Genomic DNA, 26931 nt, shown 5'->3' on the forward strand with positions numbered 1-26931 from the left:
GGCCAACAGCCACTTTTTCCTGGGTAAGGGTGTCGTCCCTGAGAACCAGAAGAACCTGTGAGGATATTTTCCTTTCTTGCGAAAAAGAGGTAACCGACCGACACAAGCTGACACTGGGATCTTGCCAGACAGCCCGGAAAGGGGCCTTCAAGGGCGTCAAACAGGCGCAGACGTCGCGAGCGTGCTGACGTCAGCCCTTGCGTCAGACGCCACGCGGGAAGTGGGCGTGTACCTGCGTCCTGGGGCATCGGAGCGGGCTGGTTCAATGTTGTCTGGGCTCTTTTCTGTGCTCTGAACTGTAGTTTGTGGGGATGGTTACGTGGGCACAAAAGCAGAATTATGGTGAAGAAAGCATGTTGTACAGTTTATATGTCTTTCAAACGTTTTTCCCCTCAATGCGTCAAAACACTACGCACCTGCTGGTAGGTACGTACCCCTGTTACAACCACTTTGCGAAGCAATTTGGCAAAATCTAGTGAAACCGAAAATATGCAAATACCGAATTCCAGCATTCCGCTTCTAACTGCTTATCTTATGGGAACTTTGCTGTGTAGACAAGGATATCCACAACAGCACTAGAAATAGAAGCAGAAAGTTGGAGACGTCCACCAATAAGAGCATAAACCCATTATGGGGTATTCATACGGTGGAATATTACATGCCAGTAAGTCAAGAGTGAGCCAGCAAATGTGATGAAGCAAAAAGAGGGAGATGTGGAACAAACATAATAGGACAATTTATACACGTACAATTTTAAAACATGCAAAACAATACTATATATTGCTTAGGCATATATGCATATGTAGTGAAAGTAGTCAAGAAATACAAGGGAATGAAAATCAAATTTAGAAACGTGGTCTTGTCTGGTAGGGAGGGGACTGTAAAGAAAGGGGTATACAGGAGGCTTTAACTATTTTGACTAATTTTAAGCTGGTTATTGAGTACATGGGAGGTGATTGTTTATTCATCACTATACTTTTAATAAATAATTTCTAAATTTATTTTTAATTAATATTAATAAATATTAATATTAATAAGTATTAATAGTTTTTAAAGGGTAGTTTTAGATTTAGCAAAAAAAATTTTTTTAGAAAAATGGTACAGAGAATTCCCGTATACTTGGCACCAGTTTACCCTATTGTGAACATCTTAACATTAGTATGCTACAGTTGTTTCAATTAGTGAAACAATATGGTACATTTTAAAAAATTAATTTATTTTTGGCTGTGTTGAGTCTTCGTTGCTGCACACGGGTTTTCTGTAGTTGCGGCGAGTGGGGACTACTCTTCGTTGTGGTGCTCAGGCTTTTCATTGTGGCAGCTTCTCTTGTTGCAGAGCACAGGCTCTAGGCATGCGGGCTTCAGTAGTTGCAGCACACGGGCTCAGTAGTTGTGGCTCATGGGCTCTAGAGTGCAGGCTCAGTAGTTACAGCGCATGGGCTTAGTTGCTCCGTGGCACGTGGGATCTTCCTGGACCAGGCTCGAACCAGTATCCCCTGCATTGGCAGGAGGATTCTTAAACACTGTGCCACCAGGGAAATCCCATTTGGGTGATTTTTGACTAATGTAAATATATAGCCTTGCAACCAATATCCCCAATCAAGATCTAGAATATTGCCGTTCCCATTAACAATTCCCTGTGCTTCGTCCCAGCTAATCCCTTCCCCAACTAGAACAAGCCAACATTCTGATTTCTATAACCATAGATTAGTTTTGCCTATTCTTTTTTTTTTTTTTTTTTTTTTTTTTTAAAGGTAATTTAAATACATTTTTATTTATTTATTTATTTTTGGCTGTGTTGGGTCTTCGTTTTGCCTATTCTTAAATTTCATATAAATGGTACTGTACAGTATGTACACTTTTTGTCTGGCTCTTTTTTTTCAGCTTAGTGTTTTTAAGATTCAGTCATGTTGTTGCTTGTACCAATAGTTTATTTTATTTTTTATTGCTAAGTAGTATTCTACTATATGAATGTACCACAATTTATACATTCTCCTCTTGATGGAAATTTGTTTTTTTCCCATCAGTTTTATGCTGCTATGAAAAAAGCTGCCATAAATATTTTTGTGAATATGTTTTCTGTTCTTCTGGGTGATACCTAGAGCATTGCTTGATCATAAGGTATCTCTAACTTCATAGAAAATTGCCAAATGGTTTTCCAGACTGAACCTCTATTTTTATTTATTTACCATTTTCCTCTGAAGAGAGTAAGGCATTTATTTTTACTACAGGCTTTTAAAGTAGGTTTGTGTCATTAGTTCCATCGTACAGATCTGAAAACCAAAGTGGTTTCCTAAGCGTCTAAAGGTCAATTTACCTCCAGTTTGAGGTCATTAATGTAAAAAAGAATAAGAAAAGGATTGAAACTTAAGGAAATGTGAAGTAAATTAAGTGTAGAAAGTAGGAAAACTCAAAATTCATTCAATATTTATAAGCATCTAGATTAAATAAGGTACTGAAGTGCATGATGAGACTATAAAAGTGAATAAAACATGATCCTTGCCCTCAAGGACTCCACTGAGAGCTTGGTGGAAGTGGAATATGCTAGACTACTCTAAGTGGAAAAGCAGACGACATGGAGTTGAGCAGTGTGGGTGTTCTGTGGTTCATCTACTGCACCTAGATTAGAGGAAGGCATGGGAGAGAAGAATCCCTGGATGAAAAACGAAGCGTCACAGAGGAGGTGGAACTTGATGAAGGAGTCACACTTTGACCAGAGAACAAGTAGTAAGGGTATTTTAGGCAGAAAGTATTTTTGCATATGTAAAGGCATACAGATGGATAACAACTTTAAAAACTCAGAGAAATGAAAGCCATCCGATAGCCTTAGAAAATAAGGTCAACAAATGAACAGGAATGTGACATTAAAATGAATCCAATTTATGATTTTGCACCAGGCTTGAGTAAACTACTAAGAGAAACCCATAACTTTCGGTCATTAAAGTAAGTTCACATCTCTGTTTCCATTTTTGTATTTTTCCCTGTAGAAGCAGATTAACAAAGTATACATTTTGTTTTATTTTGGTTTTCAGAAGACATTGGCAGTTTAACTCCAGCAGGGCAAATTTTCTAAGCTAGGAGGAAACATGGATCTGTCCTCTTACGTGTGAGGCTCTAGTTGGAAACTCTGAGTATCAGTCAACTCCATCGGATTTGCCCTTTGTCTTGGTGAATTGGCAGGAGGACAATTTCAAATAAGAACCAATTAGGATTTTCTAGTGTAGAAAATACATAATGAAAACAAGACGAAAAGACAACCCTCAGAATGGGAGAAAATATTTGCAAATTAAGCAACTGACAAAGGATTAATCTCCAAAATTTCCAAGCAGCTTATGCAGCTCAGTAGCAAAAAAACAACCCAATCCAAAAATGGGCAGAAGACCTAAAGAGACATTTCTCCAAAGAAGATATACAGATTGCCAACAAACACATGAAAGAATGCTCAACATCGCTAATCATTAGAGAAATGAAAATCAAAACTACAATGAGGTATCACCTCATACCAGTCAGAATGGCCATCATCAAAATATCTACAAACAATAAATGCTGGAGAGGGTGTGGAGAAAAGGGAACCCTCTTGCACTGTTGGTGGGAATGTAAATTGATACAGCCACTATGGAGAACAGTATGGAGGTTCCTTAAAAAGCTAAAAATAGAACTACCATACAACCCAGCAATCCCACTCCTGGGCATATACCCTGAGAAAACCATAATTCAGAAAGAGTCATGTACCACAATGTTCATTGCAGCTCTATTTACAATAGCCAGGACATGGAAGCAACATAAATGTCCATCGACAGATGAATGGATAAAGAAGATGTGGCACATATATACAATGGAATATTACTCAGCCATAAAAAGAAACGAAATTGAGTTATTTGTAGTGAGGTGGATGGACCTAGAATCTGTCATACAGAGTGAAGTAAATCAGAAAGAGAAAAACAAATACCGTATGTTAACACATATATACGGAATCTAAAAAAAAAAATGGTTATGAAGAAACTAGGGGTAGGACAGGAATAAAGACACAGACGTAGAGAATGGATTTGAGGACACGGGGAGTGGGAAGGGTAAGCTGGGATGAAGTGAGAGAGTGGCATGGACATATATACACTACCAAATGTAAAATAGATAGCTAGTGGGAAGCAGACGCATAGCACAGGGAGATCAGCTCAGTGCTCTGTGACCACCTAGAGGGGTGGGATAAGGAGGGCGGAAGGGAGGCACAAGAGGGAGTAGATAATGGGGATATATGTAAATGTATAGCTGATTCACTACGTTATTAAAGCAGGAACTAACACACCATTGTAAAGCAATTATACTCCAATAAAGATGTTAAAAAAAGAGAAAAAAATACATTAGACCCTTGGCATGTAGACTCAATCCTAAGCAAAAATAGCTGAAGTTTGGGTGAGTTCAGAAATTAAATTGTTATAGGAAGAAAAAAAAAAGTATATAATGAGAATTTTGTCTCCAGGAAAATGTCACTGTAATGATAGCCAAAGTAATGAGGCAGAAATACTATGAATAATTGAAAAACATACGGTGAAGAATAATAACACAAAATAATTTTTTTCCATGAAAATTTTAATTTGAGATCTTGAGAAGCAGAAAAAAATGAAGGTAAACTTTTTTTTTAAATCAAGTAAGACAAAGATTATACCCTTCCAGAACTTGATTCTCTACATGAAAGCAGGCATAAACAAACTTGTGACCATGTGATTAGACATTCAAACTGAATCTCATCCCCATAACTCAGATCCTCAATATCTGCATCCAGATTTTTCTGTTCCCAAATCCTGTTTCTTGCTCCAGCTTCTAAAATATCTTCAACTGCCCTAGACTTTAAGGCCAGAGCAACATGAGGAAGAACCTAATCAAATATCAGGAGTATTCAGACAGAAAAAGTATTGAAGTGAGAGTTGGGAAAGACATTGCAGTGATTTATGGAGACCTAGTTATGTTTAGACAGTAAGGCACAACTTGGAAATGTGTGACAGACAAATTTCATGTCTGTTGTTAGCCCTGTTTGATTGATTATGGCTACCTGGACCTGAGTTGAGAAATTTCTTTTTTTTTTTTTTTAATGACCTTATTCAGTGCTCAAACAATAAACAGAATATCAAGTTTGCATTTCACTTAAAATTTCAAGAATCTAGGTTGAAAATCAACTGATCGGCTATCTTTCAAGGTCCAAGCGTCATTCATATGGAAAATTAGAACTCAGTGGTTCAAAGACAAAAGAGTTGTCTTAAAAAGGCTCAAAAGATTTCTTGGATAATAAATGGGTCTTACAAAATACATTTTATTTTTAAATTTTTTTTAACATCTTTGTTGGAGTATAGTTGCTTTACAATGGCGCATTTGTTTCTGCTTTATAACAAAGTGAATCAGCTATACATATACATATATCCCCATATCCCCTCCCTCTTTCATCTCCCTCCCACCCTCCCTATCCCACCACTCTAGGTGGACACAAAGCACCGAGCTGATCTCCCTGTGCTATGAGGCTGCTTCCCACTAGCTATCTATTTTACAACAAAATACATTTTGATGAGCTAAGTGTAAATGAATCAGACACAGTGGATTAAGTTATCCTTAAATTTGTTTTATTTATTTATTTAAAAATTTTACACTTTGACTCCCTTCACCCATTTCTCCCACCCTTCACCCCTCCCCCCGCTTCTAGCAACCACCAGTCTGTTCTCTATATCTAAGACCTTGTCTTTTTTTTTTTTTTTTTAGATTCCGTGTATAAGAGAGATCAGACAGTATTTGTCTTTCTCTGTCTGACTTGTTTCACTTAGCTTAATGCCCTCAAGTTCCATCCATGTTGTCACAAATGGTAAGATCTCTTTCTTTTTTATGGCTGAGTAATATTCCACTAACTATGTATATTTATATATGTGTGTGTGTGTGTGTGTGTGTGTGTACAAGAAACCCTAAAGATCCATCAAAAAAACTGTTGGAACTAATAAATGAGTTCAGTAAAGTTGCAGGATACAAAATCAGTATGTAAAAATCTGTTACATTTCTATACACTAACAACTATCAGAGAAATTAAGGAATCAATCCCATTTTTAATTGCATCAAAAATAATAAATTTAAACATGGAAGTGAAAACCTGTATACTGAAAACTGTAAGACATTAAGGAAAGAAATTGAAGAAGACACAAATAAGTGGAAAGATATTCTGTGCTCATGGATTGGAATGAAATTAATACTGATAAAATGTCCATACTATTCAAAGCAATCTATAGATTCAATGCAGTTCTTATCAAAATTGCAATGGCAACTACTGAATTGCCTTGAACTGAAGTTCTTGGATTTTTTAGAAAAATATTTATTTATTTATTTATTGGCTGTGTTGGGTCTTTGTTGCTGCACGTGGGCTTTCTCTAGTGGCAGCAAGTGGGGCCTACTCTTCATTGGGGTGTGCGGGCTTCTCATTGTAGTGGCTTCTCTTGTTGCAGAACATGGGCTCTAGGTGCGCTGGCTTCAGTAGTTGTGGTGCGTGGGCTCAGTAGTTGTGGCTCACGGGCTCTAGAGCACAGGCTCAGTAGTTGTGGCACACGGGCTTGGTTGCTCTGCAGCACGTGGAATCTTCTCGGACCAGGGATCAACCCCGTGTCCCCTGCATTGGCAGGTGGATTCTTAACCACTGCGCCACCAGGGAAGTTCAAGTTCTTGGATTTTTAATTTATCCTGTAATTAGACTAATTTTGCTTCACTGTTATTCTCTCACGTCCTTATATTTCCAGTGAAACTGCTTGTTAGGTCAGATTTGTGGGAAAATCAGATAGGTATGGAACTCGCACTTGATTATGCTTGTTAAAATTTCTCTTGGAGACACTTTGAAAAGAAATCCACAGATGTTTTCTGAAAACAGTCTTTCTGGCTGTCAAATGAAATAGGTGAGCAATTAGGCCTCTGTCCTCTGATTAGATTCAGAATTTTCTGCTGACTGGCACAGTGTCCTGTCTCTACCTTCTGCTGTCATTCAGGTACTTGGCTGTACTCTGATGGAATAAAGAAGAATCTGTGGTTGAAATATTTTGACTACAGTACTTGCTGACAAAAGACTAAAACCTTTTTAGCCATTAGAAAAATTACTCTGGCTAAAGTTTCATATATGCCAGGAATTCTTGAAATAGACTTTTTTGGAAAAATGACAATAACTTTAACCATTATAATGAACCACAATGACATCAATATACTTCTGCAAAATAACTGATACAAAATGCTTTTTAAAAGTTTTAGCACTGGGACTTGTAGCTGAAGCAAAAAGTGTTATGTGAATAATCTTTGTCAGACATTGTTTTAATGCTGCTAATTTTCACAAAGCTTTCACATTTTGTAAATGCAATTCCATTGCCAATTATTTTCTTCAAACTAGTTTTCACGAATCTGTGATACTTAAAAGTTGGTTTCTGTAGTATTTGAAAGCTGATTTACATGCATGAAATTGGTAAGGTTCAATTTAAATAATTTGCTAGAATTATATTTAATTTTAGTTGATCTAGGAGAAGATATTTGAAACTGGAGGGTAAACTGGATAGGGAACTTCTGGGGTTAGTGGTCTGATTTCTTTGGCACAATGGATTTCAGAAAATTTAAATGTAAGCGTCATAAAGGTAAGGACTTAGTCACTATAGGCATACTACTTTGTATCCAGTGCTTAGCAAGTAGTAAATGCTCAAAAAATATTTGGAAATAGAGATGGAAAAGATGGAAATGGATGGAAGCAACAGGATGGCCCAATTGGATTTTAATAGTATTAATGGAGTTTTAAGAAAACTCGTTCACAGTTGCAGAGTCTTATAGTAACAGAATGAATTGGGGTTTAGGGTCCACTTGAGATTGGTAATGAATCCAACTTTGTCTGCTGCCCAGCTGACTGTTTTCCTCAGCAGTACTCAGGGCATTCATTCATTCATGGAGCATGCATTCACTGAGCACCTATTATGTGACAGGCACTGATCTAACGCTGGAGATACAGAGGAATAAAACAGACAAAAATCCCTGTGCTCTTGAAGTTTACATTCTAGTGATGAAAGACAGATCATAAATAATATACCATTTACATGATTGTGTTATGATATACACATTATGACAGATGGAGACAAGTGCTGTAGAGAAAAAAAAATCAAGCAGGAAAGGGGAATGATGAGACATTACTATTTAAAATACGGTGATCAGAGAAGACCTCACTGAGAAGGAGCAAAGATCTGAAGAAAGTGAGGAAGGAAGCCATGCAGATGCCTGAGAGAAGAGCCTTTCAAGCAAAGAGAGCAGCAAGTGCAAAGATCCTGTGGACAAAGAATGTCTGTGGATGTCAGTGTCCGACATGCTTTAGCAATGCTGGGGGTGGGGTGTTGGCAATGGGCTGGACCAAAGAGGAGGGGAGATGGCATGGAACGCGGTGAGAGGTAGTGGGGGACCTCTAGGCGTTGTATGTACTTTGGTTTGAACTCTGAGTGAGGTAGGTGGGAAGGCATTAGAGAATTTTGAAGAGGAGTGACATCTGACTTACTTTTGTAAAAGATTACTCTGAGGTTAGTGTTAAGATTAAACAGAAGGTCACTGAAGGCAGAAATATAAAATTCAGAACTAAAAGGTAGAGACTTCAATACCCCATCTCAATAATGGATAGCACAATCAGACAGAAAATTAGCAAGACTATATCAGCCAGCTAGACCTGACTGACATCTATAGAATATTCAAACAGCAATAGCAGAATAGACATCTCAAGTGCACATGGAACATTCTCCAGGATAGACCATATAGTAGGCCATAAAACAACTCTCAAAAAATTCAAAATAACTGAAATCATACAAAATATGTTCTCAAACCACAATGGAAGCATAAAGGAAAAATTTGGAAATCACAAATGTGTGGAAATTAAATGATACACTATAAGTTACCAATGGATCAAAGAAGAAATCATAATAGAAATTAGAAAATACTTTGAGGGACTTCTCTGGTGGTCCAGTGGTTAAGACTCCACGCTCCCAATGCAGAGGGCTGGGGTTCGATCCCTGGTCAGGGAACTAGATCCCGCATGCTGCAACAAAGATCCCACATGCTGCAACTAAGACCCGGTGCAGCCAAATAAGTAAATAAATAAATATGTTTTTTAAAAAAAGAAAATACTTTGAGATGAATGAAAATGAAATATACCAAAATTTAAGGGATACAATGAGAACAGTACTTACAGGAAAAAAGTTGCTCCACTTCATTAGTAATTAAGGAAATGCAAAAAGAGACTATAATGACATACCACATAAACCCCATTGAAATGGCTAAAACTAAGTCTTATAATCACAAGTCTCAAAGATCAGTAGAAACTGTTACACACTGCTGGTGGGGTGATAAATATACACAACCGCTTGGACACAATTTGGTAATACCTTGCTAATTGAATGTTCACATTCCCTATAACTCAGCAATTCTACTAGTATGTACCCTACAACCGCTTCTGCACATGCACACAAGGAGCCATCCATAAGGACATTCATAGCAAGACAGAAACAGTATTTCTACCTTCTTTCCTGCATGCATTGAATAGATGCAAAGTCTACCTCTCTGGATGAAGTCACCTAGAATTTTAGTTATATGCATAACTCCTTAGGAAAGTGCTTAAAAATTAACAAAGAAGATTTTTGTAGAACTACTCACTCTTTTGTTATTCTGGATAATTTTAACCTATCATCAGATTGGCAAGTCACCTCTAATAAAATATAAACTGAAGATAGATTTTTTTTCTTCATTGTCTAAGCTATTTAATTTTGTTCTCCTTTGCTATTGTCTAGTTCCAAAAGGAGCAGCTTAGTGTGAAATTTGTGGGAAGGATGCTGCTCAGAGTTTAATGTCATTATGTAGTAACCCAATGAAAATCCAGCAGAAAGAATGTAGGTGTTTCTAGAAAATGCTAAAAATTATTTGAAAAATGAAGTCATAGACATAATTTCTCTAAAATGGAACATTCAATCATAGAGTTGGAGGTTGAATAAATGAATGGATGATTGAATGAAAGATTGTTTCAAAATGCATCATTAATGAATTGGAAATAACCAACTGTGTCACTTGGTCCTAAAAACATTCCTCTGAGGAACTATTAGCATTATATGGCAGACTTTAAAAAAAAAAAAAAATGATACCCAAGCCCCAGGTGAATTGAATCAGAATCTCTAGGAGAGGGGATTAGACATTAGTATTTCTTAAAAGCCCCTGGGTGGGTCTAAACTGTAACAGGTTGTGAACCACAGAGCTACAGCCTTGTATGACTTCAAAGTGAGATCCAAGGACAACGTCACCTGGACCGTTGTTATCATTCAGAATCTTTAACCCCACCCAGACCTGCTGAATCACTCTGCAGTTTAATAAAGTCACCAGATGACACGCAACAGTATTAAAGTTTGAGAAGATCTGGGGAGTCGGAATTGCCTTCCATCCTGCATGCTATTCTGCTACATCTTGCATCAGGAGGTTGGGGACAGGTCTTTAAGATTCTGTTCCCACTTTAACCTGGAAATGAGTGTGGGGGTGGGTGAAATAGGTGAAGGTAGTCAAAAGGTGCAAACTTCCAGGTCTAAAATAGATAAATCCTGGGACTTCCCTGGCGATCCAGTGGTTAAGACTCCACGCTTCCACTGCAGGGGGCACGGGTTTGATCCCTGGTCGGGAAATTAAGATCCTGCATGCTGCACGGTGCGGCCACAATCAATCAATCAATCCTGGGATGTACTGTACATCACAGTGACTATAGTTAATAACACTGTATGTATATTTGAAAGTTGCTAAGAGAGTAGATCTTAAAAGTTCTCATGCATGAGGTGCCCCAAATAGCTGAGGGTCAGACTCTGTTTCAACTTCCAATTGAATGGAACTATGTGTTCCCTGCAGAAATATCCTTCCTAGGCCACAAGCCCAAGGTCAGACAGGAAGCAGGTCTTCTCACTATGACATAGGGAGAAGGGCCACTAGTCATAGTGAGAAGGGCCACTCCTATCCCCCCACCTTGGTTCCCAGACCACTGCAGTCCGGTTATGGGGGCAGTGGCACCAAATGCTGGCTGCTGGTTTGGGGAACTGACTGCATCCACTAGGCAGGTACCCACCTTGCAGGGTCTTGCCTTCCAGCTGTCACCATATCTGTCTTCAGCAGGCCCCTCTATTAAGAAATCTCTTTCTAGGGAATGAAGCATGTGATAAAGCCAGTGAATTCCATGGTCAAGCTCCCACTGGCAAATGACAGCCTCTGAAAATGCATCTTCTTTGGGGAGGAGATGCTGAGTTGCAACACTGTGGTGATAGATAAGACATTCTCTAAGTTCAGGAATGTTGGTGCTGGCAGAAGTCCTGGGGGCAGGGGAGGAAAATCCATGATGGGAGCAAAGATCTGTCTCTCTGAGGCTGGTTCTGGCCCCTCCGTGATGGAGGGGTCTCCGGCTGGTCCCCTTGGGGAGCAGTGCCATTTTAGGGTCACAGTGTTGATCAGCTGCTGGCAGATTGGACATTCAGCCTCGTCAGGAGCCAGACCAGCGCTGGTGAGAGAGAGTACGCTACTGGCCTGTGCACAGCTTCTACTACCCCCGCCCCGTGTGTCCTTTGCTCACGGGCTCATGGAGCAGGCACGTGGGTGGCGAGGAAGAGACTTACACACATCCACAGGGGGGACCATCTTGACCACCTGATTATCGCTCTGGGCTGCGTTGTATCCCCTAAATCCATGTGTTGAAACCCTAACCCCCGTGTGTCTGTATTTGGAGACGGGGCCTTAAGGAGATAATTAAAGTTAAAGGAGGTCATACGGGTGGAGTACCAATCCAATAGGACTGTTGCCCTTAGAAGAAGAGGACGATTGTATGTTCATTATAGCTTAGTAAAGCAGGAAAAAAATTTTAATAAACAAAAATGAGGAACAAAGGGAAAAAAAGACCAAGAGACATCAAAAAGCCCTCCATGCATGTTCAGAGGAGAGGCCAGGTGAGGACAGAGAGAAGGCCACCTTCTATAAACCAGGAAGAGAGGCCTCACCAGAAACCAGTCCTGATGGCACCTTGATCTTGGACTTTGAGCCTCCACAACTGTGGGAAGATAAACGGTTGTTGTTTAAGCCTCCCAGTCTGTGGAATTGTATTCTGGCAGCCTGTGTACGTTCTGTGCACATTCCAAAAAGTCCAGCCACACGTCTCTCCCCAAGCTCTCCTGTCACTAAACAGACAATTTATTTTTTCCAAGTCCCCAATCAACGTGGTGAACATGTTACCACTGGCCATGAATTGGATGGATGGCATTCCTCAGACCTCCTTCCCTTCCATAAAGAATAAACCAGAAGGAATGCCTGGAGTTCTGCCCACTGGGGGGGACCGCCTCCCCCTCCCTACTTTCAGGCCATCCCTGCGCAGGGCTGCAGCTCAGCGGCTCATCCCCGCTGTCTGGTTCCACCCTACCGTGTGCATCCATTAATAAATCCAGCCCCGCTTTTCCTCCTCTGTATGTGGCTGCAGGGAACTCGCCATCAGGCCATCGGCGTGTGTTGAGAGGCAGTCAAGCAGCAGGAAGAGGTACCGTGGAGCCTGGACTGACTGATTTGTGGTTTCCAGACCTGCAGAGCTTGGTCTCAAGGTATCATTCACACTTTACAACGATGCTGCTGGGCATGTCCCAGACGTGATGGGCAGTTTAAATCACAAAGTCCTTTGTGACCCAGGGTCAAATGTTCAGTCCCTGTGGGCCTCTCCAACAGTCCAGGAGCTGCTTTTCAACTGAAAAACTAGTTATCAGCAGTTGACTTAACTTGGGTCCTATTGGGCTTGCCAGGAGCCCCCGATAGCATCTCCGTCTGCCTCAGATCCTTCCATGCCACTGGGTCTGCTGCTCAGACTGCTTGTAACGCAGCCTGGATTTGTGTCTGAACCTTTCATACCCTGTGCCCACTCAAAACCAGTAGCCTTGTGAGATACCCAGTAATTAGGTCAGAGCTGCACACAGAAAAATATGGTTTAGTTTGCCTCTAAACTCACTACATGTTGTGTCTCCTATGTGGTACATGGGGCGAGATGCAGCAGCTGTCTCTCCCGTGTAGCAGGAGACACCCCAACATGCCCCAGACCACTGGGCCCCTGGAACATCAGTGATGTCGCAGCCCTGGACTTCCCAGAGGGTTATCTCCCAACTTCTTGAAGTCCATGTGTTACCAACGCACCTAAGGCGCTTGCCACCTCCTGCTCCCCAAATCAAATTAGCAAAATGCCATCAGTGTAATGGACCAGCGTGATGTCCTATAGAATATCAAGACAAACAAGCTCCCTCCAGATTATATTACGATAGCAGGATTTGATTTAGCTCTAAGGCAGGACAGTTAAGATATAATGCTATCCTTGACACATGAAGGCAAACTACTTTTATTTTTTTATTTTTTTTTGCTGATAGAGAAAGGGCATAGTGAAAGCATTTTCCAGATAATTAGGTGCATACTAGGTGTCTGAAAGTGTTGCCTTTCAAGCAGCCAACCCACAGCAACCCTGCTGAGAGAAAGCCAGGGTAATAAATATGCCAACCGGTCTCCAATCTCCTGCTGGTGCCTCCAATTACCCAAGTCCAACTGAAAGCCAATCCTACAGGTCAGCCCATGGGACACAAGGCAGAGTGGAGAAGGTGGAGATTGGGTCAGAGATGCAGATGGAAACCAGCCACCATACTGGAACATGACATAGCACACACCAGATAAACGAATGAATAATTGGATCCTGCTCCAATGTTAAGGGAGGGGTTCTTTCTCAAGAATAGAATTTAGGGGTCACGTCACTGGGCAGGAAGCTTTCTGGATCGAACCGATTAAAGTTAGACTGCCAGGACAGGATGCACTTTCTGACTATTTAATATACAATGGAGTCAGAGATCTTACATGCTAGCGAGTGCAGGATTTGAGATTTTGAAAATTCTAGTGTCCTCTGCTGATACACCACTGTTTCAACAGTCTCCTTAATGAGGTTGAGTTTTATCACAACCTAATTCCTCCCACTTTCCACTCAAGTTGGGGCACATTCTTCCTTCTGGAGATTATCAGGAGGTACAGGGTATTAAGATATTGGCACCTATGAACCTTGAGGACATTATGCTAAGTGAAATAAGCCAGTCACAAAAAGACAAATACTGCATGATTCCAATGAGATGAGGTACCTAGGGTAGTCAAACTCACAGAGACAGAAAGTAAAACGGCGGTTGCCATGGGTTAGGGGGAGAGGAAAGGGGGAGTTATTATTTAATGGGTACAGAGTTTCAGTTTTGCAAGATGAAAAGAATTCTGGAGAAGGATGGAGGAAACAGTTGCACAAGAATATGAATGTACTTAATGCCACTGACCTGTACACTTAAAAATGGTTAAGATGTTAAATTGTATGTCATGTGTATTTTGCTACAGTTTTAAAAATTGGGGGAAAAAAGACATTGGTCTTTTTTGAAACAAAACACAGGAAAGGAACCATCTTAGGACAAGCGGGCAGCTCTCAGAGGCAGCTTGTTTGGGCCCATCCTGTCCCATGAGGCATAAGGACACGTATAGATCCCTTAGGTGCTGGCCACCCTCACCTACAGGGATTACACATTTTCACATGCTGTTCCTTCAGGCTAGAGTGCGGTTCCTCCTTCCTTTCTGTTCTGGCCACACCCCTCCTCTTGTACCAACAGAAAACCTGATCATCCTTCAGATCTCAGCTTAAACACCCTTTTCCTTTGCAGGCCTTTTCTCACCTGGTCAGGGAATCCCTCCTGTAACACTGTGCTAATGCCATGAGTTGTCTGTTCAGCTACTCAAGATCATAAACCCCACGAGAAAAGGGACCGTGTCTGTCTTCTTCCCACTTGTAAGCCCAGAGCCGAGTAGATCCCAGGGAAATGGGAAAGGATGTAGGAAAAGAGTGGAAAGACATGGGGCCCTTGAGAAGAAGAAAGCACCATCCTCGGACAAGACATTTTAGAAGATTTATAGCAGATAGAAAGTGGATAGAAAGTGGATCATAGCAGAACAAAATGATAACTCCAGACCACAATGGAAGTAGTGGCTGTTTTTCCTGGCAGAGCCCTGGAGAAATTCCAGGACTTGGAGTCAGCAAGTTGGGAGAGAAGGAGTGATGACTTGAAGGGCCATCTGTAGACTGACTGGCTCAGACAGTTAGTCCCTCCCCTCCATGAAATATTTGGAGCAGCACCACTTGCTGGGGCCGCAGCCCTGGGAGTCCTGACTCCGACAGTGTAAAAGCTGTGTCTGCGGAGATCCCACGTGAAGGGATGGGGGCAGCAGACTGAGGCGGAGCAGGGGCTAAGACTCGGGACCCCCATACGGAGCCCCAGGTAAAGGTCTCCACTATCAGAGGGGATTCCTGTTGGTTCTCACAATTCCGAGCCTGCCTGTGAAGAGGATGGACCTGTTTACACAGACTTCTTAGCCAACCCCCACCCCCACCCCGTTCTGGTGGGGATGGAGGGTGGGAGCGGGGTGGGGGAAAGGCCTGTCAGGTAAATGGGTCTATACCTATTTGCGAAGGAAACGCATTTAAGTTGTCTGTAAAAATCAATGTATCCCATCATTCCTAAGCCAAGCCATGTCAATCAAAGGTCGTAAGACGTTTAAAAGCAACTAATGCCGTGAAAGACCAATTTGAACAAGTAGAACACATCGTTTCAGAGAGTGGGAGACAAGAAACAAAACTTTAAAAAAGAACTTTCTAATCTAAACTCCAAAAGATAGACTATTTATCCATTGAAAAGAAGAATAGGAACAGATGGCCATGAAAAAAGAACCCTGAGAAAATTCAAAATTCTCAAAAATTAAAAACATGATTGCTAAAATGAAAACTCAAAAGTAGAAGGTCTGAATGAAGTAAAAGATCAAACAGTGATCCAGCAGATACGGACAGAGAGATATTCCAAAATATGGAGCAAAAATGAGGGAAAGTTAAGAAACATAGAGGATTCGATATCTATCTAATAGGAGTTTTGGAAGGAGAGAACAGTGAATGAAAAGAAAGTGTTTAAAGAAATAACTAAAGATAATTTCCCTGAACTGAAAAAAACTCAAGTGTTCAGATGGAAAAAGTTGACTAGTACCAAAGACAAGGAATTAAATACACACACACACACACACACACACACACACACACAGACGTATTTTGATTAAGATTCAGAATGCCAAGTTTAAAAAGAAAAACGCTAAATTTTGCAGTGAGGAAAGAAAAGAAGTCTCTCATAGGAAATAAGGAGTAAATTAGAATCAGAAATATCTAAAGTGACATCGTTTGCTAAAACATAGGGGAGCAACGACCCCCAAACTTAAATTTATTTTTGTTTTTTATTTTTTTTTAAGAAGTATTATTATTATTATTATTTAAAGTATTTGTTTATTTATTTATGGCTGTGTTGGGTCTTCGTTTCTGTGCGAGGGCTTTCTCCAGTTGCGGCAAGCGGGGGCCACTCTTCATCGCGGTGCGGGGACCGCTCTTCATCGCGGTGCGCGGGCCTCTCGCTACCGCGGCCTCTCCCGTTGCGGAGCACAGGCTCCAGACGCGCAGGCTCAGTAATTGTGGCTCACGGGCCCAGCTGCTCCGCGGCATGTGGGATCCTCCCAGACCAGGGCTCGAACCCGTGTCCCCTGCACTGGCAGGCAGACTCTCAACCACTGCGCCACCAGGGAAGCCCCCAAACTTAAAACTACATCCAATGAAGCAAGCAAATGTGAGGATAAAATTAAAATGTTAAGCACTCACAAAGTTTATCTCTACATATTCCCTTTCTGGAAAAATTACTCAAGGATGTGCCCCTCCCAAAGGGAGAAGGAATCCAAGAAAGAGGGAGGTGTGAATCCCAGAAGCCCAGGAACCGGCCTAGGAAATCACTGAAAAGAACCACAGGGGGTCATGTGTGTAACAGGCCTGGAAAGCTGTCAGTTCAGATTAAAACAGGAAGTAAAAGGCCTCCAAGAAGATGTCTTTAGGAAGAAAATAGATTTCATTACACACATTGAATATTTAGGAACCTGGAAATACTTAATGACAAAGTGAAGATATTTCAATAACTACATATAAACACGCACACACACATACACACAAAAGGAAACTAGAAACTGGGGAAAACATAACAAATGCTGTACAAGATAGTCATGATCCGAACAGGAAGCTAACTAAAACGTGATTTTGAGCTATACAGAGAATTTAGAAAAGTCTTTAGTCATGACGCAGGTGTCATGACACAGTATACTTTTCCTTTTCTGTGGGTTCAGTCACATCACTTGTTTTTGCACTGAACCTCTATACAGAGCACAAAAGACTTAATTATAGTTGTAGGGCAGAATGAAGATGTAAGAGCAATGGCGAACTTGAACAGAAATAGGGAATGGGAGAGAAGCAGAAAGACCTGCAGATCCATGGTGACCTCACCTCACAGAGTGTCCTCCTCTTACAGAGCTTAGGAGAGCTCGGAGGGAAACCCCTTCCCCCTGCGGAGTGGGATCTAGAGAAGGGAAAGGGAAAGGGGGGAAGGGGCTTTTGTACCCCAGCACCTGGCTTCAGCAGTGACCATGGCTTTGGTCTTTAGCCTCAGGTGGGACTTTCTGTCCTCGTCACCATAGGAGCCAGATTCTCAGCCACCACTGCTTGTTTTGAGACCCACAGCCCAGGTCCCACTCGGCTCTTACCGTTTCTTTTCTCTTTCTTGGCCTCATGAGTAATTGTCTTATTTCTGAGCCATGTTCTATCTTTTTTTAAAAAAATTTTCTCTGTGTACATTTCATTTGGCATTGCTTACTGTTTTCACAGAGGATGAAATGCACCTTGCTGTACCATCTTGACCGGAAAGCCATTGTATTACTACTATAATTCTTAAAATGATATCTTAAAACATGGAAAATCCATTCCTCTCTCCTTGTAGGATCTGATCTGCAAGATACTGACATTGTGTAGTTATTGGTTTTTATACACATGCAAAACCAGAGCTTATCTTTCAGATCAACACAGTATCCCTTTTCTGGACTCCGAAACAGAGTTATTCCATGAGGGAAACCGAGGCACGGGAGAGGGTACCGTTGATGTTCAAGTGGTTCACCCGCCCTCAACCTGTGCCCCGCCCCTCCTGCCCCCAACCCCGCCTTCGGGGAGGAGCATATGCCAATATCTCAGAGTTTGAAGAGGTACGTGTATAATCTCCACCTGCGGTGTGTTAACAGCCGCCCGCCGCGTCAGCACATTTCTCCTTACAGGTCACCCTAAGTCACTTCTGCTTCTTCCCTTCTCTCCAGTCTCAGCGGAGATGAACAGCTGGCCCTCCTCTGTCTCCTCTTCCTCTCCCCTCTCCTCTGGGGCAGAGTCCTTTGGGTAGCAGGAGATCATTATTTAGTCACCCTCTAGCCATTTCTTTCCCTGGCTGGCTCACGCCCCTTCCTTAAAGGTCCGTCCTAGGTTTTATTCTGAGCGGTTAGTCATCTGGTGGCTTTTCTTCGAAATCCTTCCTAGGCGCTTTTCCTCGCTAAGCACCGAGGTCGGAATGGATTGGATACTCTTCTGGTAAGCATTTCCAGGAGGGCTGAGACCGTAATCCTTTTCATAATTCTTAGGATTAAAACATAAAACACAATGAAGCAAACCACTGACAACTGTGCCCTAACAAATAAGGAAGCAAATACATAAAGTTGGGGGGTTGCCCTCATTCCTCTTAAATATTATCATTCTGTTTCCTGCTCTGAGCCAGTCTGTTATCTGCTGGGCTGTTTTCCTCCCAGTGTCCATTCTCTCCTTTGTTTGTGCTCAAACCCCCAGTTATTGGCTGGATACATGACCACTCAGAGTAAAGACTATTTCCTAGGCTCCCTCGCAACTTGATGGGACCCTGAGACCAAGTTCTGACCAATGGAATGTTAATGGAAGTGTTGGATGCAACAACTGACAAATATTTTTAAAGGGTAAGGGCAGGCCCTTTCCCCCCGTTTCTCCTTCTCACTGCCTGGAAAAGGAGACCAGATGGTAAGGATCCCTCCAGGGACCATGAGGCAGCTCTCTGTGGATGGAGAGCAATACAATGAAAGGCCCCGGATCCAGATAATCACATACCGATTAGAGCAGCGCTGGGCTGCCTACCTTCTGGCTTATTTAGTGTGTGAGAGAAATTAACTTCTGTTTTCCTAAACTGCTGGTGTGTATGTGTGTGTGGGGGGGGAGGGTATTTATTTATTTCATGCAGCTAAACCTGATTAAGCGGCCCTTAGAATGAGTTTATATATGTTTCGTTTTGTTTTGTTTCACTTGTAGAGGATGATACAGAGGATATCCAGCTGGTTGTGTTTTTCTCTCCTCTGTGTATGAGCAGCTCAGTGTACCAAATGCTTACTATATACCAGGTATTTGGTATGCCTTGTTTCATTTAATCATGACAGAAACCTAGGATGCTATTCTTATTTTCACTTTAAATGAGAGTACACTGACACCCTGAGGTTAAATAACCATGCTCAAGGTCACATCCCACAGCCTGACCCTACAGCCCACCCGCCTGGCATATAAGCATTGATTCTGTTCCCCAAGGACCTACCGAAAAGGTGTTCATAAGAGTTACCATGTGTTGAGTCCTTGCTCCATGCAGGCATTGTGCTGGGACAGAAAGCAAATTCTAGAAAGGCTGGAGTGAATTGGCATAGGGGAAGCAGAGCAGGCAAGGTAGCTAGGGGCTCAAATTGTGTGTTTCTAAATTCAGAGCGCCTTTCAGCAGTGCTGTATAGTGCAATTTTCCTCTTTCCACTGATGTATTTTGAAATTGTGATTGATAGGTGCATTCTTTTTGAAGCTCAGTAATCCAGGATTCTTTCTTGTACTTTCGTCTAAATTATTCTCTTAAATTGCTTCACCTGGACTTTCCCTTTGTTTTATGTTGAGAATATTGATGTCATAAAAATCTTATTCATCACATGCTGATATTAATTCTGGAAAGTAGTTACTCTGAGGTACATCTTATCTTCCTGACTCACATCCAAACTCATTATGAGACAATAGAATATGAAGTATGATAAAAATACAGTAATTTATCAGCTATGACCTGGAGATATTATACATGACTTAAGCTACAAATAAAGTCAAATGAAAGATTCATTAGTGTCACTTTCATAAACTAACAGACTAACATTAAAAAATCATCCCCTTTTAGACTAACAACCTTTGGAAAATTCAGTACTCAATATAGTCAATAAACTATTGATTGATGACACATGAAAATAACCGTTCTTATTTATTCTCCTTTAGCTATTCTTGAACAGGAGAAAACTCTTCACTTCCAGTTTGAACAATTAGTAAGGTGAACTTTCAGTCCAAATTAAACTATCCTTCCTGGTGAAATTCTTTCATAAATTTTTACGCGCCTTTCTGGCTTCTTGAGTAATCAACCTCACCATCTTTTTAATTGAGAATTATAGATAAAAGCATGACTCAGAGCTTAATATAAATCCTACACATTGTAACTTTGAACCAATATTGCAAATTAGATTCTCTGAGCCATTTTTTTTTTCATGTTGATGCACTATAATGACACAAATAATATCAGTTCAGGATATAAGAACTACTTTTCATAGGAAAATTGGTTATAGGGCTTTGAACTACCCAACCAGTTCTTGAATATGGAAGCAGTATCTTTTCTGTAGTACCATGCAATTGTAAGAAGAGATGGTGAAGCATAAAAACAACTTAAAAAGAGACAAACTCTATAGTTTTGATCACTATTAAAAAATAAAATAGGGGCTTCCCTGGTGGCGCAGTGGTTGAGAATCTGCCTGCTAATGCAGGGGACACGGGTTCGAGCCCTGGTCTGGGAAGATCCCACATGCCGCGGAGCAGCTGGGCCCGTGAGCCACAATTGCTGAGCCTGCGCGTCTGGAGCCTGTGCCCCGCGACGGGAGGGGCCGCGATGGAGAGAGGCCCGCGCACCGCGATGAAGAGCGGTCCCCGCACCGCGATGAAGGGTGGCCCCCGCTTGCCGCAACTGGAGAGAGCCCTCGCACGAACCGAAGACCCAACACAGCCAAAAATAAATAAATAAATAAATAAATAAATAAATAAGAAAATCCTTTAAAAAAAAAATAAATAAAATAAAATAAAAATTCTATATTGCAAAAATGTGGCAGTCAAAAAAAGCAAACTACAAACTTGTAAAAATAAATATTTAAGACAAAAATATAGAGAGCTCACACAAATAACTTAAAAAACCATAGGACACCAACAGAAGCGTGGGCAAAGACTTCGGATACATAATTCACAAAAGAAGAGTTACCAATAGCTAATGAACTTAAGAAAAGTTACTCTCGAAAACAAAGAGATGCAAATTAAAATGCACAGTGATTTTTAAATATCTCATATAAGCAAATATTTAAAAATAATGCACCATTAAATAGAAGTGGTTGGAGTGGACAGCCTTGCTTTGTTCCTGATCTTAGGGGGAAAGGATTTGGTCTGAAACCATTAACTGTGACGCTAGTCACATTTTTCAGATGCTTTTTTTTTTTTTTTCAAACTCCCAGTCCATCTCTCAGATGCTCTTTTTTTTTTTTTTTTCAATTTTTAAAAAAATTTTTATTGGAGTATAGTTGCTTTACAATATTGTGTTAGTTTCTACTGTACCTCAGATGCTCTTGATGGGGTTGAGAAATCTTCTTTTTATTCCAAAATTCCCTTTTGTTCTCTATTTTGACAATAATGCTCAAGGTTGGCAACAATGCCACAAGACACACACGATACTCTGCTGTGGGAGTGTAAGTCTGCACGCTCTCCAGAAGTCAAGTTAGCAATATATATCAAATATTTCGTGCCATATTTTATGTCAGTCCTTTTGTTTCTATGCAGTTGACCTAAGAAAGTCATCTGATATATGGTTAAAGATTTATTTACAAAGATATTCATTGGAATGTTATTCACAATAGTGGCAAATTGAAACTAACATAAGGTCAATATTGGAGGATGGTTAGGATAATTATGGCCAAACATAAAAGAGAATAATATGCAACCATTCAATTTCAATTTACAGAGGCTTTTTAATGCCATGCGAAAATGCTTACAAGTGGGGCAAAAGTATGATAAAGACCAGATCTGGCCCAGGAACTTGGTTTCAGAGTCAAGGAGGTGCGATGAATGGATTTGAAGTGACCAGGGCTCTGAGATCCTGATCAGGGACATGATGTGGGGACCAGAGATTGCGTGAAGACCCAAAGTAGGGTCACAAAACCATAACTCTGCATTCAGTGGGGGAAGAGGTAGAACGCAATGTAGGGAAAAAGAAACAGTCATCAGCGAGGAAAGGCAGAGCGTGGAGGCGACAGAGACCACACTGCTTTAATACGGAAAGCAGAATGTTCTCCTCCGTAAGTCCGCCCATCCTCAGCACCAGAGTAAGATCCAGCACTCCAGAGCAGACTCTTTTCAAACTGCAGACGAAAAAGACTGGAAGGAAATACACCAAAACGTTAACCGTGATTTTTGTCTGAATGGTGGACTATGGATGATTCTAATTTCTTTCTTCATGCTTTTACATGTTTTCAAAGTTTTATAATGACAGAGAAGTATTTTTAAGAATTTCTGACCGTAGAAAATCAGCTTTTTAATTCCCTGTGCCAAGTTCAGAAACATACTATAATGGGACAAAATAACTAAAAGATGGCAAGACTTCAGGGTACATCCTCTTAATCTCCAGGCCAATTGCCAGTTGCTTTATAGATGAACTTTCTCCCCAAGTGTCCTCAAGGCACTGCAGTCACCTATGCCGAGTTGAAACTGTGTCAGATATGTTTCCTTGAACAGTTGTTTCAGGTTTAGCAGTCCATGGGCAGTTTTTTAAATAACTAGTCTTAACATATTCATTCAGTCATTCACTGTGTTCCCACTAGATGGTGAAAGTATTACAAAGACGAAGTAACTATGTCTACATGTCTTATGTTCAAAGTTCTTATGTGGCACGTAGGCTAGAAGCAGAACAAATGAGCAAAGCAGGAGTTTTAGAAAAGCGAAAGAATACTTCTGCCTGAAGAGATCAGGGCAGTCTTCACAGTGGAGGTGACATTTGGACTTTACCTTAAGGTAAATGGGGTTCCAACAGGTAGAGAGGGGAGGATGCCATGATCTCCCTGAGGGCAGGAGCTATACTTATCTTGTTCACTACTTATTCTGTAGCTACTAGCTCGTTCCTGGTTTTTAGTAGGTGTCCAGCAAACATTTATTTAATGAACATTTGTGGGCAGGGTGGAGAGAAGAGGCACATAATCAAATTCTCAGCAGTGGGGAAACAGGTTTATTCATACAAAAGCTACTTTTCTTTTGTGGAAGGATAAGCCGGATGAGGAGGAACATTGGAATTTAAACTGGAAAGTTATATACGGAGTCCAGGTATGCTAGACTAAGGAGCACACAGTAGGTAATCATGATGGTGCACTGGAAATGTTCACCTGGAGTGGTTTTCAACATCAATGGAATAGATCAAAAGTGAAGAGACCAAATGTAAATCTATTAAAAGAGTACTGGGGAGGGACTTCCCTGGTGGTCCAGTGGGTGAGACTCCGTGCTCCCAATTCAGGGGGTCCGGATTCAGTCCCTGGTTGGGGAACTAGATCCCGCATGCCACAACTAAGACCCAACACAGCCTAAATAAATAAATATTTTAAAAAAAACAGAGAATTGGGGAAATGTGGATGCAGACTGTGTATTTGATGTTAAAGAATTATTGTTTTTTTTAAAATTCATTTTATTTATTTATTTATTTATTGGCTGTTTTGAGTCTTTGTTGCTGCACACGGGCTTTCTCTAGTTGCAGTGAGCGGGGGCTACTCTTCGCTGCAGTGCATGGGCTTCTCATTGCGGTGGCTTCTCTTGTTGCAGAGCACGGGCTCTAGGGCGCATGGGCTTCAGTGGTTGTAGCATGTGGGCTCTAGAGCGCAGGATCAGTACTTGTGGTGCACGGGCTTAGTTGCTTCGCGGCATGTGGGATCTTCCTGGACCAGGGCTCAAACCCGTGTCCCCTGCATTGGCAGGCAGATTCTTAACCACTGCGCCACTAGGGAAGCCCTGACGAATTATTGTTCATTTAGGTGTGATAATAATATTTTGGTGATCTCTTAAAGAAATACAAGGAAATATTTACAGATAAAATAATATGATGTCTGGATTTACTTCAGAATCATCCTGGAGGGTCCAGGGGTAGGGGCACCGATGAAACGAGGGTGGCTATGTATTGATAACTGCCAAACTGGGGGATGGCAAAGGAACTTTCTGGGGTGATGAGAAAGTTCTATATATTGATTAAGGGTGGCAGTTAAACAAGTATATACATTTATCAAAACATCGTACACTTAAAATCCATGCATTTTACCATATGTAAATATTTTGTAGAAAAATTGGGTGATGGGTAAATTGGGTTGATTTTACTATTCCCTCTACTTTTTTATATGTTTGAAAATTTTCATAAAAAAGAAGAAAGAGAAGAAGGAAGAAATCTACTGCAGTATTGGAAGCAGGAAAATTACTTAAATTAGAGTGGTGGCATGGAATGAAGAGGGACAGATTAAGAGTGACACCTTTTCAGGTTCAAACAGGTGATGGATCGTTGGATGGAGCAGGGTTCTGCCTCATTGGAGCACTCACCCAGTGTTGCTGAACTGCCGTTGGGTTGGGTTGCTTTAACTCAGGCATTAAAAGGAGACAGCACAGACGCCCCCCCACCGGACCAGGACCAGTGAAGCGGCTTCGCCCCTTGCTTTGGACCTCGGGCCTCACTTCTCCTCCAGATGGATCCCAAGTGCTCCTGCCCCACTGGCGGCTCCTGCAGCTGTGCTGGCTCCTGCACCTGCAAAGCCTGCAGATGCACCTCCTGCAAGAAGAGCTGCTGCTCCTGCTGCCCCGTGGGCTGTGCCAAGTGTGCCCAGGGCTGCATCTGCAAAGGGGCCTCGGACAAGTGCAGCTGCTGTGCCTGATGTCGTGGAGAGCCTGCCCCGGGTGTCAACAGAGCAACCAGGACGATCCTGCATTTTACCATTTTTCATACAACCGGACCTGACGCTACCTTCCTTTTTCTATCAAATATGTGAGTTGTAATAAAAGTTGTTGACTTTAAAAAAAAAAAAAGGAGACAGCACAAAATAATTTATTTGGCATTGTCTGATGCAGCTCCCATTTTCTGCAACCAACTTCATTATCAGCATCATCAAAATGCCTACTTGATATTCTCATCCACAAAACTGTCGCTCCATCATCTCTGAAGGAAAAAAAAAAAAGACAGTGAGAAGAAAATTTCTTTTATGTACTTTGGCTATAGGATTGAGCCTTTCTCAGGCTATTTAATAGTAGACCCAGGAGGAAAGGTATTTAGGGCTTTCCAGGGTAGACCTAATCCTGAAGAGGTCTGGCCTGGTAATTACTGTGCCCTGAGTGCCTTCTTCTGTTGGAACTATGTCCACGGGATAGACCATATTGCCATTTTCATGTCTGTTGATTTGTTTTTATTTTAATATTTGAATGGGAGCAATCTGGGAATATTTTCGTACAGATTTGATATTATGATGACTAAAAATGACTATCAGTGGTGCTTAATGTAAGTGTTAGGGAGCAAGAATGGTTGAGGAAAGTTTCCATGACAAGGCTGACTGATCCTGACCCCGTACTAATGTGAACAGGTTCTAACGCGGTGTGTGCCCAGGGGGGCTACTCATCCACGGCTTTATGATAACATTCTGAATTACATTCAAACGAGTTATACATACTGCCCCAGAGATACGCTGACAGGATGGAAAGAAGACATTACCAGAGGCAGCTCTGGCCTGGAAGTGGATCGTTCCCCTAATCCTACCAAATGGATGCATTTACCCAGCATCTGTTCCTTGCTTCTTCCCTTCTCCTTTTTTCAGAACTTAAATTTATTATCTTCTGGTTCTGAAGATCAGAAGTCTGACACATGTCTCACTGGGCTACACTCAAGATCTGGATGGGGCTGTATTCCTTTCTGGACACTCCAGGAAGGGGTCCATTTCCTTGCCTTTTTCAGCTTTGAGGGCCCACCCCCTTTCCTTGGCTTGTGCCCCCTTCTGCCATCTTCAAAGCCAGCATCCTAGCATCTCCCTGACCCCGCTTTCTTCAACACATTTTGCTTCTTCCCTTCTGACCGAATGCTTGCTTTGGCCAAGGTGGTCTTCATCCCTCAGACAGCCTTGTGCCTCAAGGGGACAGCCCAGCTCTGGGGGTGAGCCCGCTTGGTCAAAGCAAATCCCATACCTCTACCCCCGCCAGTGATCTGTTCAGAAACTAACTTATGTCCATTTCCTCCCCTTAAATGTGAACTCCATGAGAACGTGGATGGTCGTCTGCTTTGCCAAGCAGCTGGAACAGCGCCGGGCACATAGTTCTCACTTAATAAATGAATTTATCTTTTCCATTCCTCTTCAGCAAACTTTAATTGATCACCTACTTTATGTCAGGGACTCTTCTGAGTGCTGGGGATGAGAAGATATACAAGACTCCAGGAGTCTAGCAGTTGAGACAGACGATTCCCTAACAATGCGCTGTGATAAACACTGTCATGAAGTTGCAGGGAGAAGGCTGAGTGGGCACCACCTGCAGGAGACGGGCAAGGCTTCGCAGCACCTCCGACATCCAGCAGATCGTGGAGGATGAGCGGAGGTTTGCCAGGTGAAGAATTAGGGCAAATGCAGCGACCACACAACTTGTTGCCTAAGCCAGGACACTTGGGAGAGTGAAAGGAAGGCTATTAATAATTACACCGAACAACAGGTGTAAACAGAGACTGTTCTGGGCAAACCAGGCCACATGCTCCTTCTCGGCGGGAGGAGCAACGTGGGCGAAGGCAGAGGTGGCAGAAGCCCGCGGGGAGAGGGAGACCTCGGTGTGTTGGGATGAGGAGTGGGGCGC

General features: G+C 41.7%; 1 protein-coding gene across 1 annotated transcript; it reads left to right on the forward strand.

Moving 5' to 3' along the window:
* The first annotated feature begins 276 nt into the window (after positions 1 to 276).
* Positions 277 to 25095, forward strand: LOC103020990 (metallothionein-1E). Its single transcript, XM_057533031.1, has 4 exons — positions 277 to 426; positions 5745 to 5844; positions 12511 to 12628; positions 24484 to 25095. The coding sequence occupies exon 4, from the start codon at positions 24798 to 24800 to the stop codon at positions 24981 to 24983; it is 186 nt and encodes a 61-aa protein (XP_057389014.1). The 5' UTR covers positions 277 to 426; positions 5745 to 5844; positions 12511 to 12628; positions 24484 to 24797; the 3' UTR covers positions 24984 to 25095.
* Positions 25096 to 26931: the final 1836 nt, after the last annotated feature.

The sequence above is a fragment of the Balaenoptera acutorostrata genome, chromosome 18, assembly GCF_949987535.1.
Source record: "Balaenoptera acutorostrata chromosome 18, mBalAcu1.1, whole genome shotgun sequence".
Classification (NCBI taxonomy): Eukaryota; Metazoa; Chordata; class Mammalia; order Artiodactyla; family Balaenopteridae; genus Balaenoptera; species Balaenoptera acutorostrata.

Bases quoted from the DNA above. Each gene is read 5' to 3' on its own strand.
- LOC103020990 (XM_057533031.1), top strand. From the start codon at position 24,798: ATGGATCCCAAGTGCTCCTGCCCCACTGGCGGCTCCTGCAGCTGTGCT.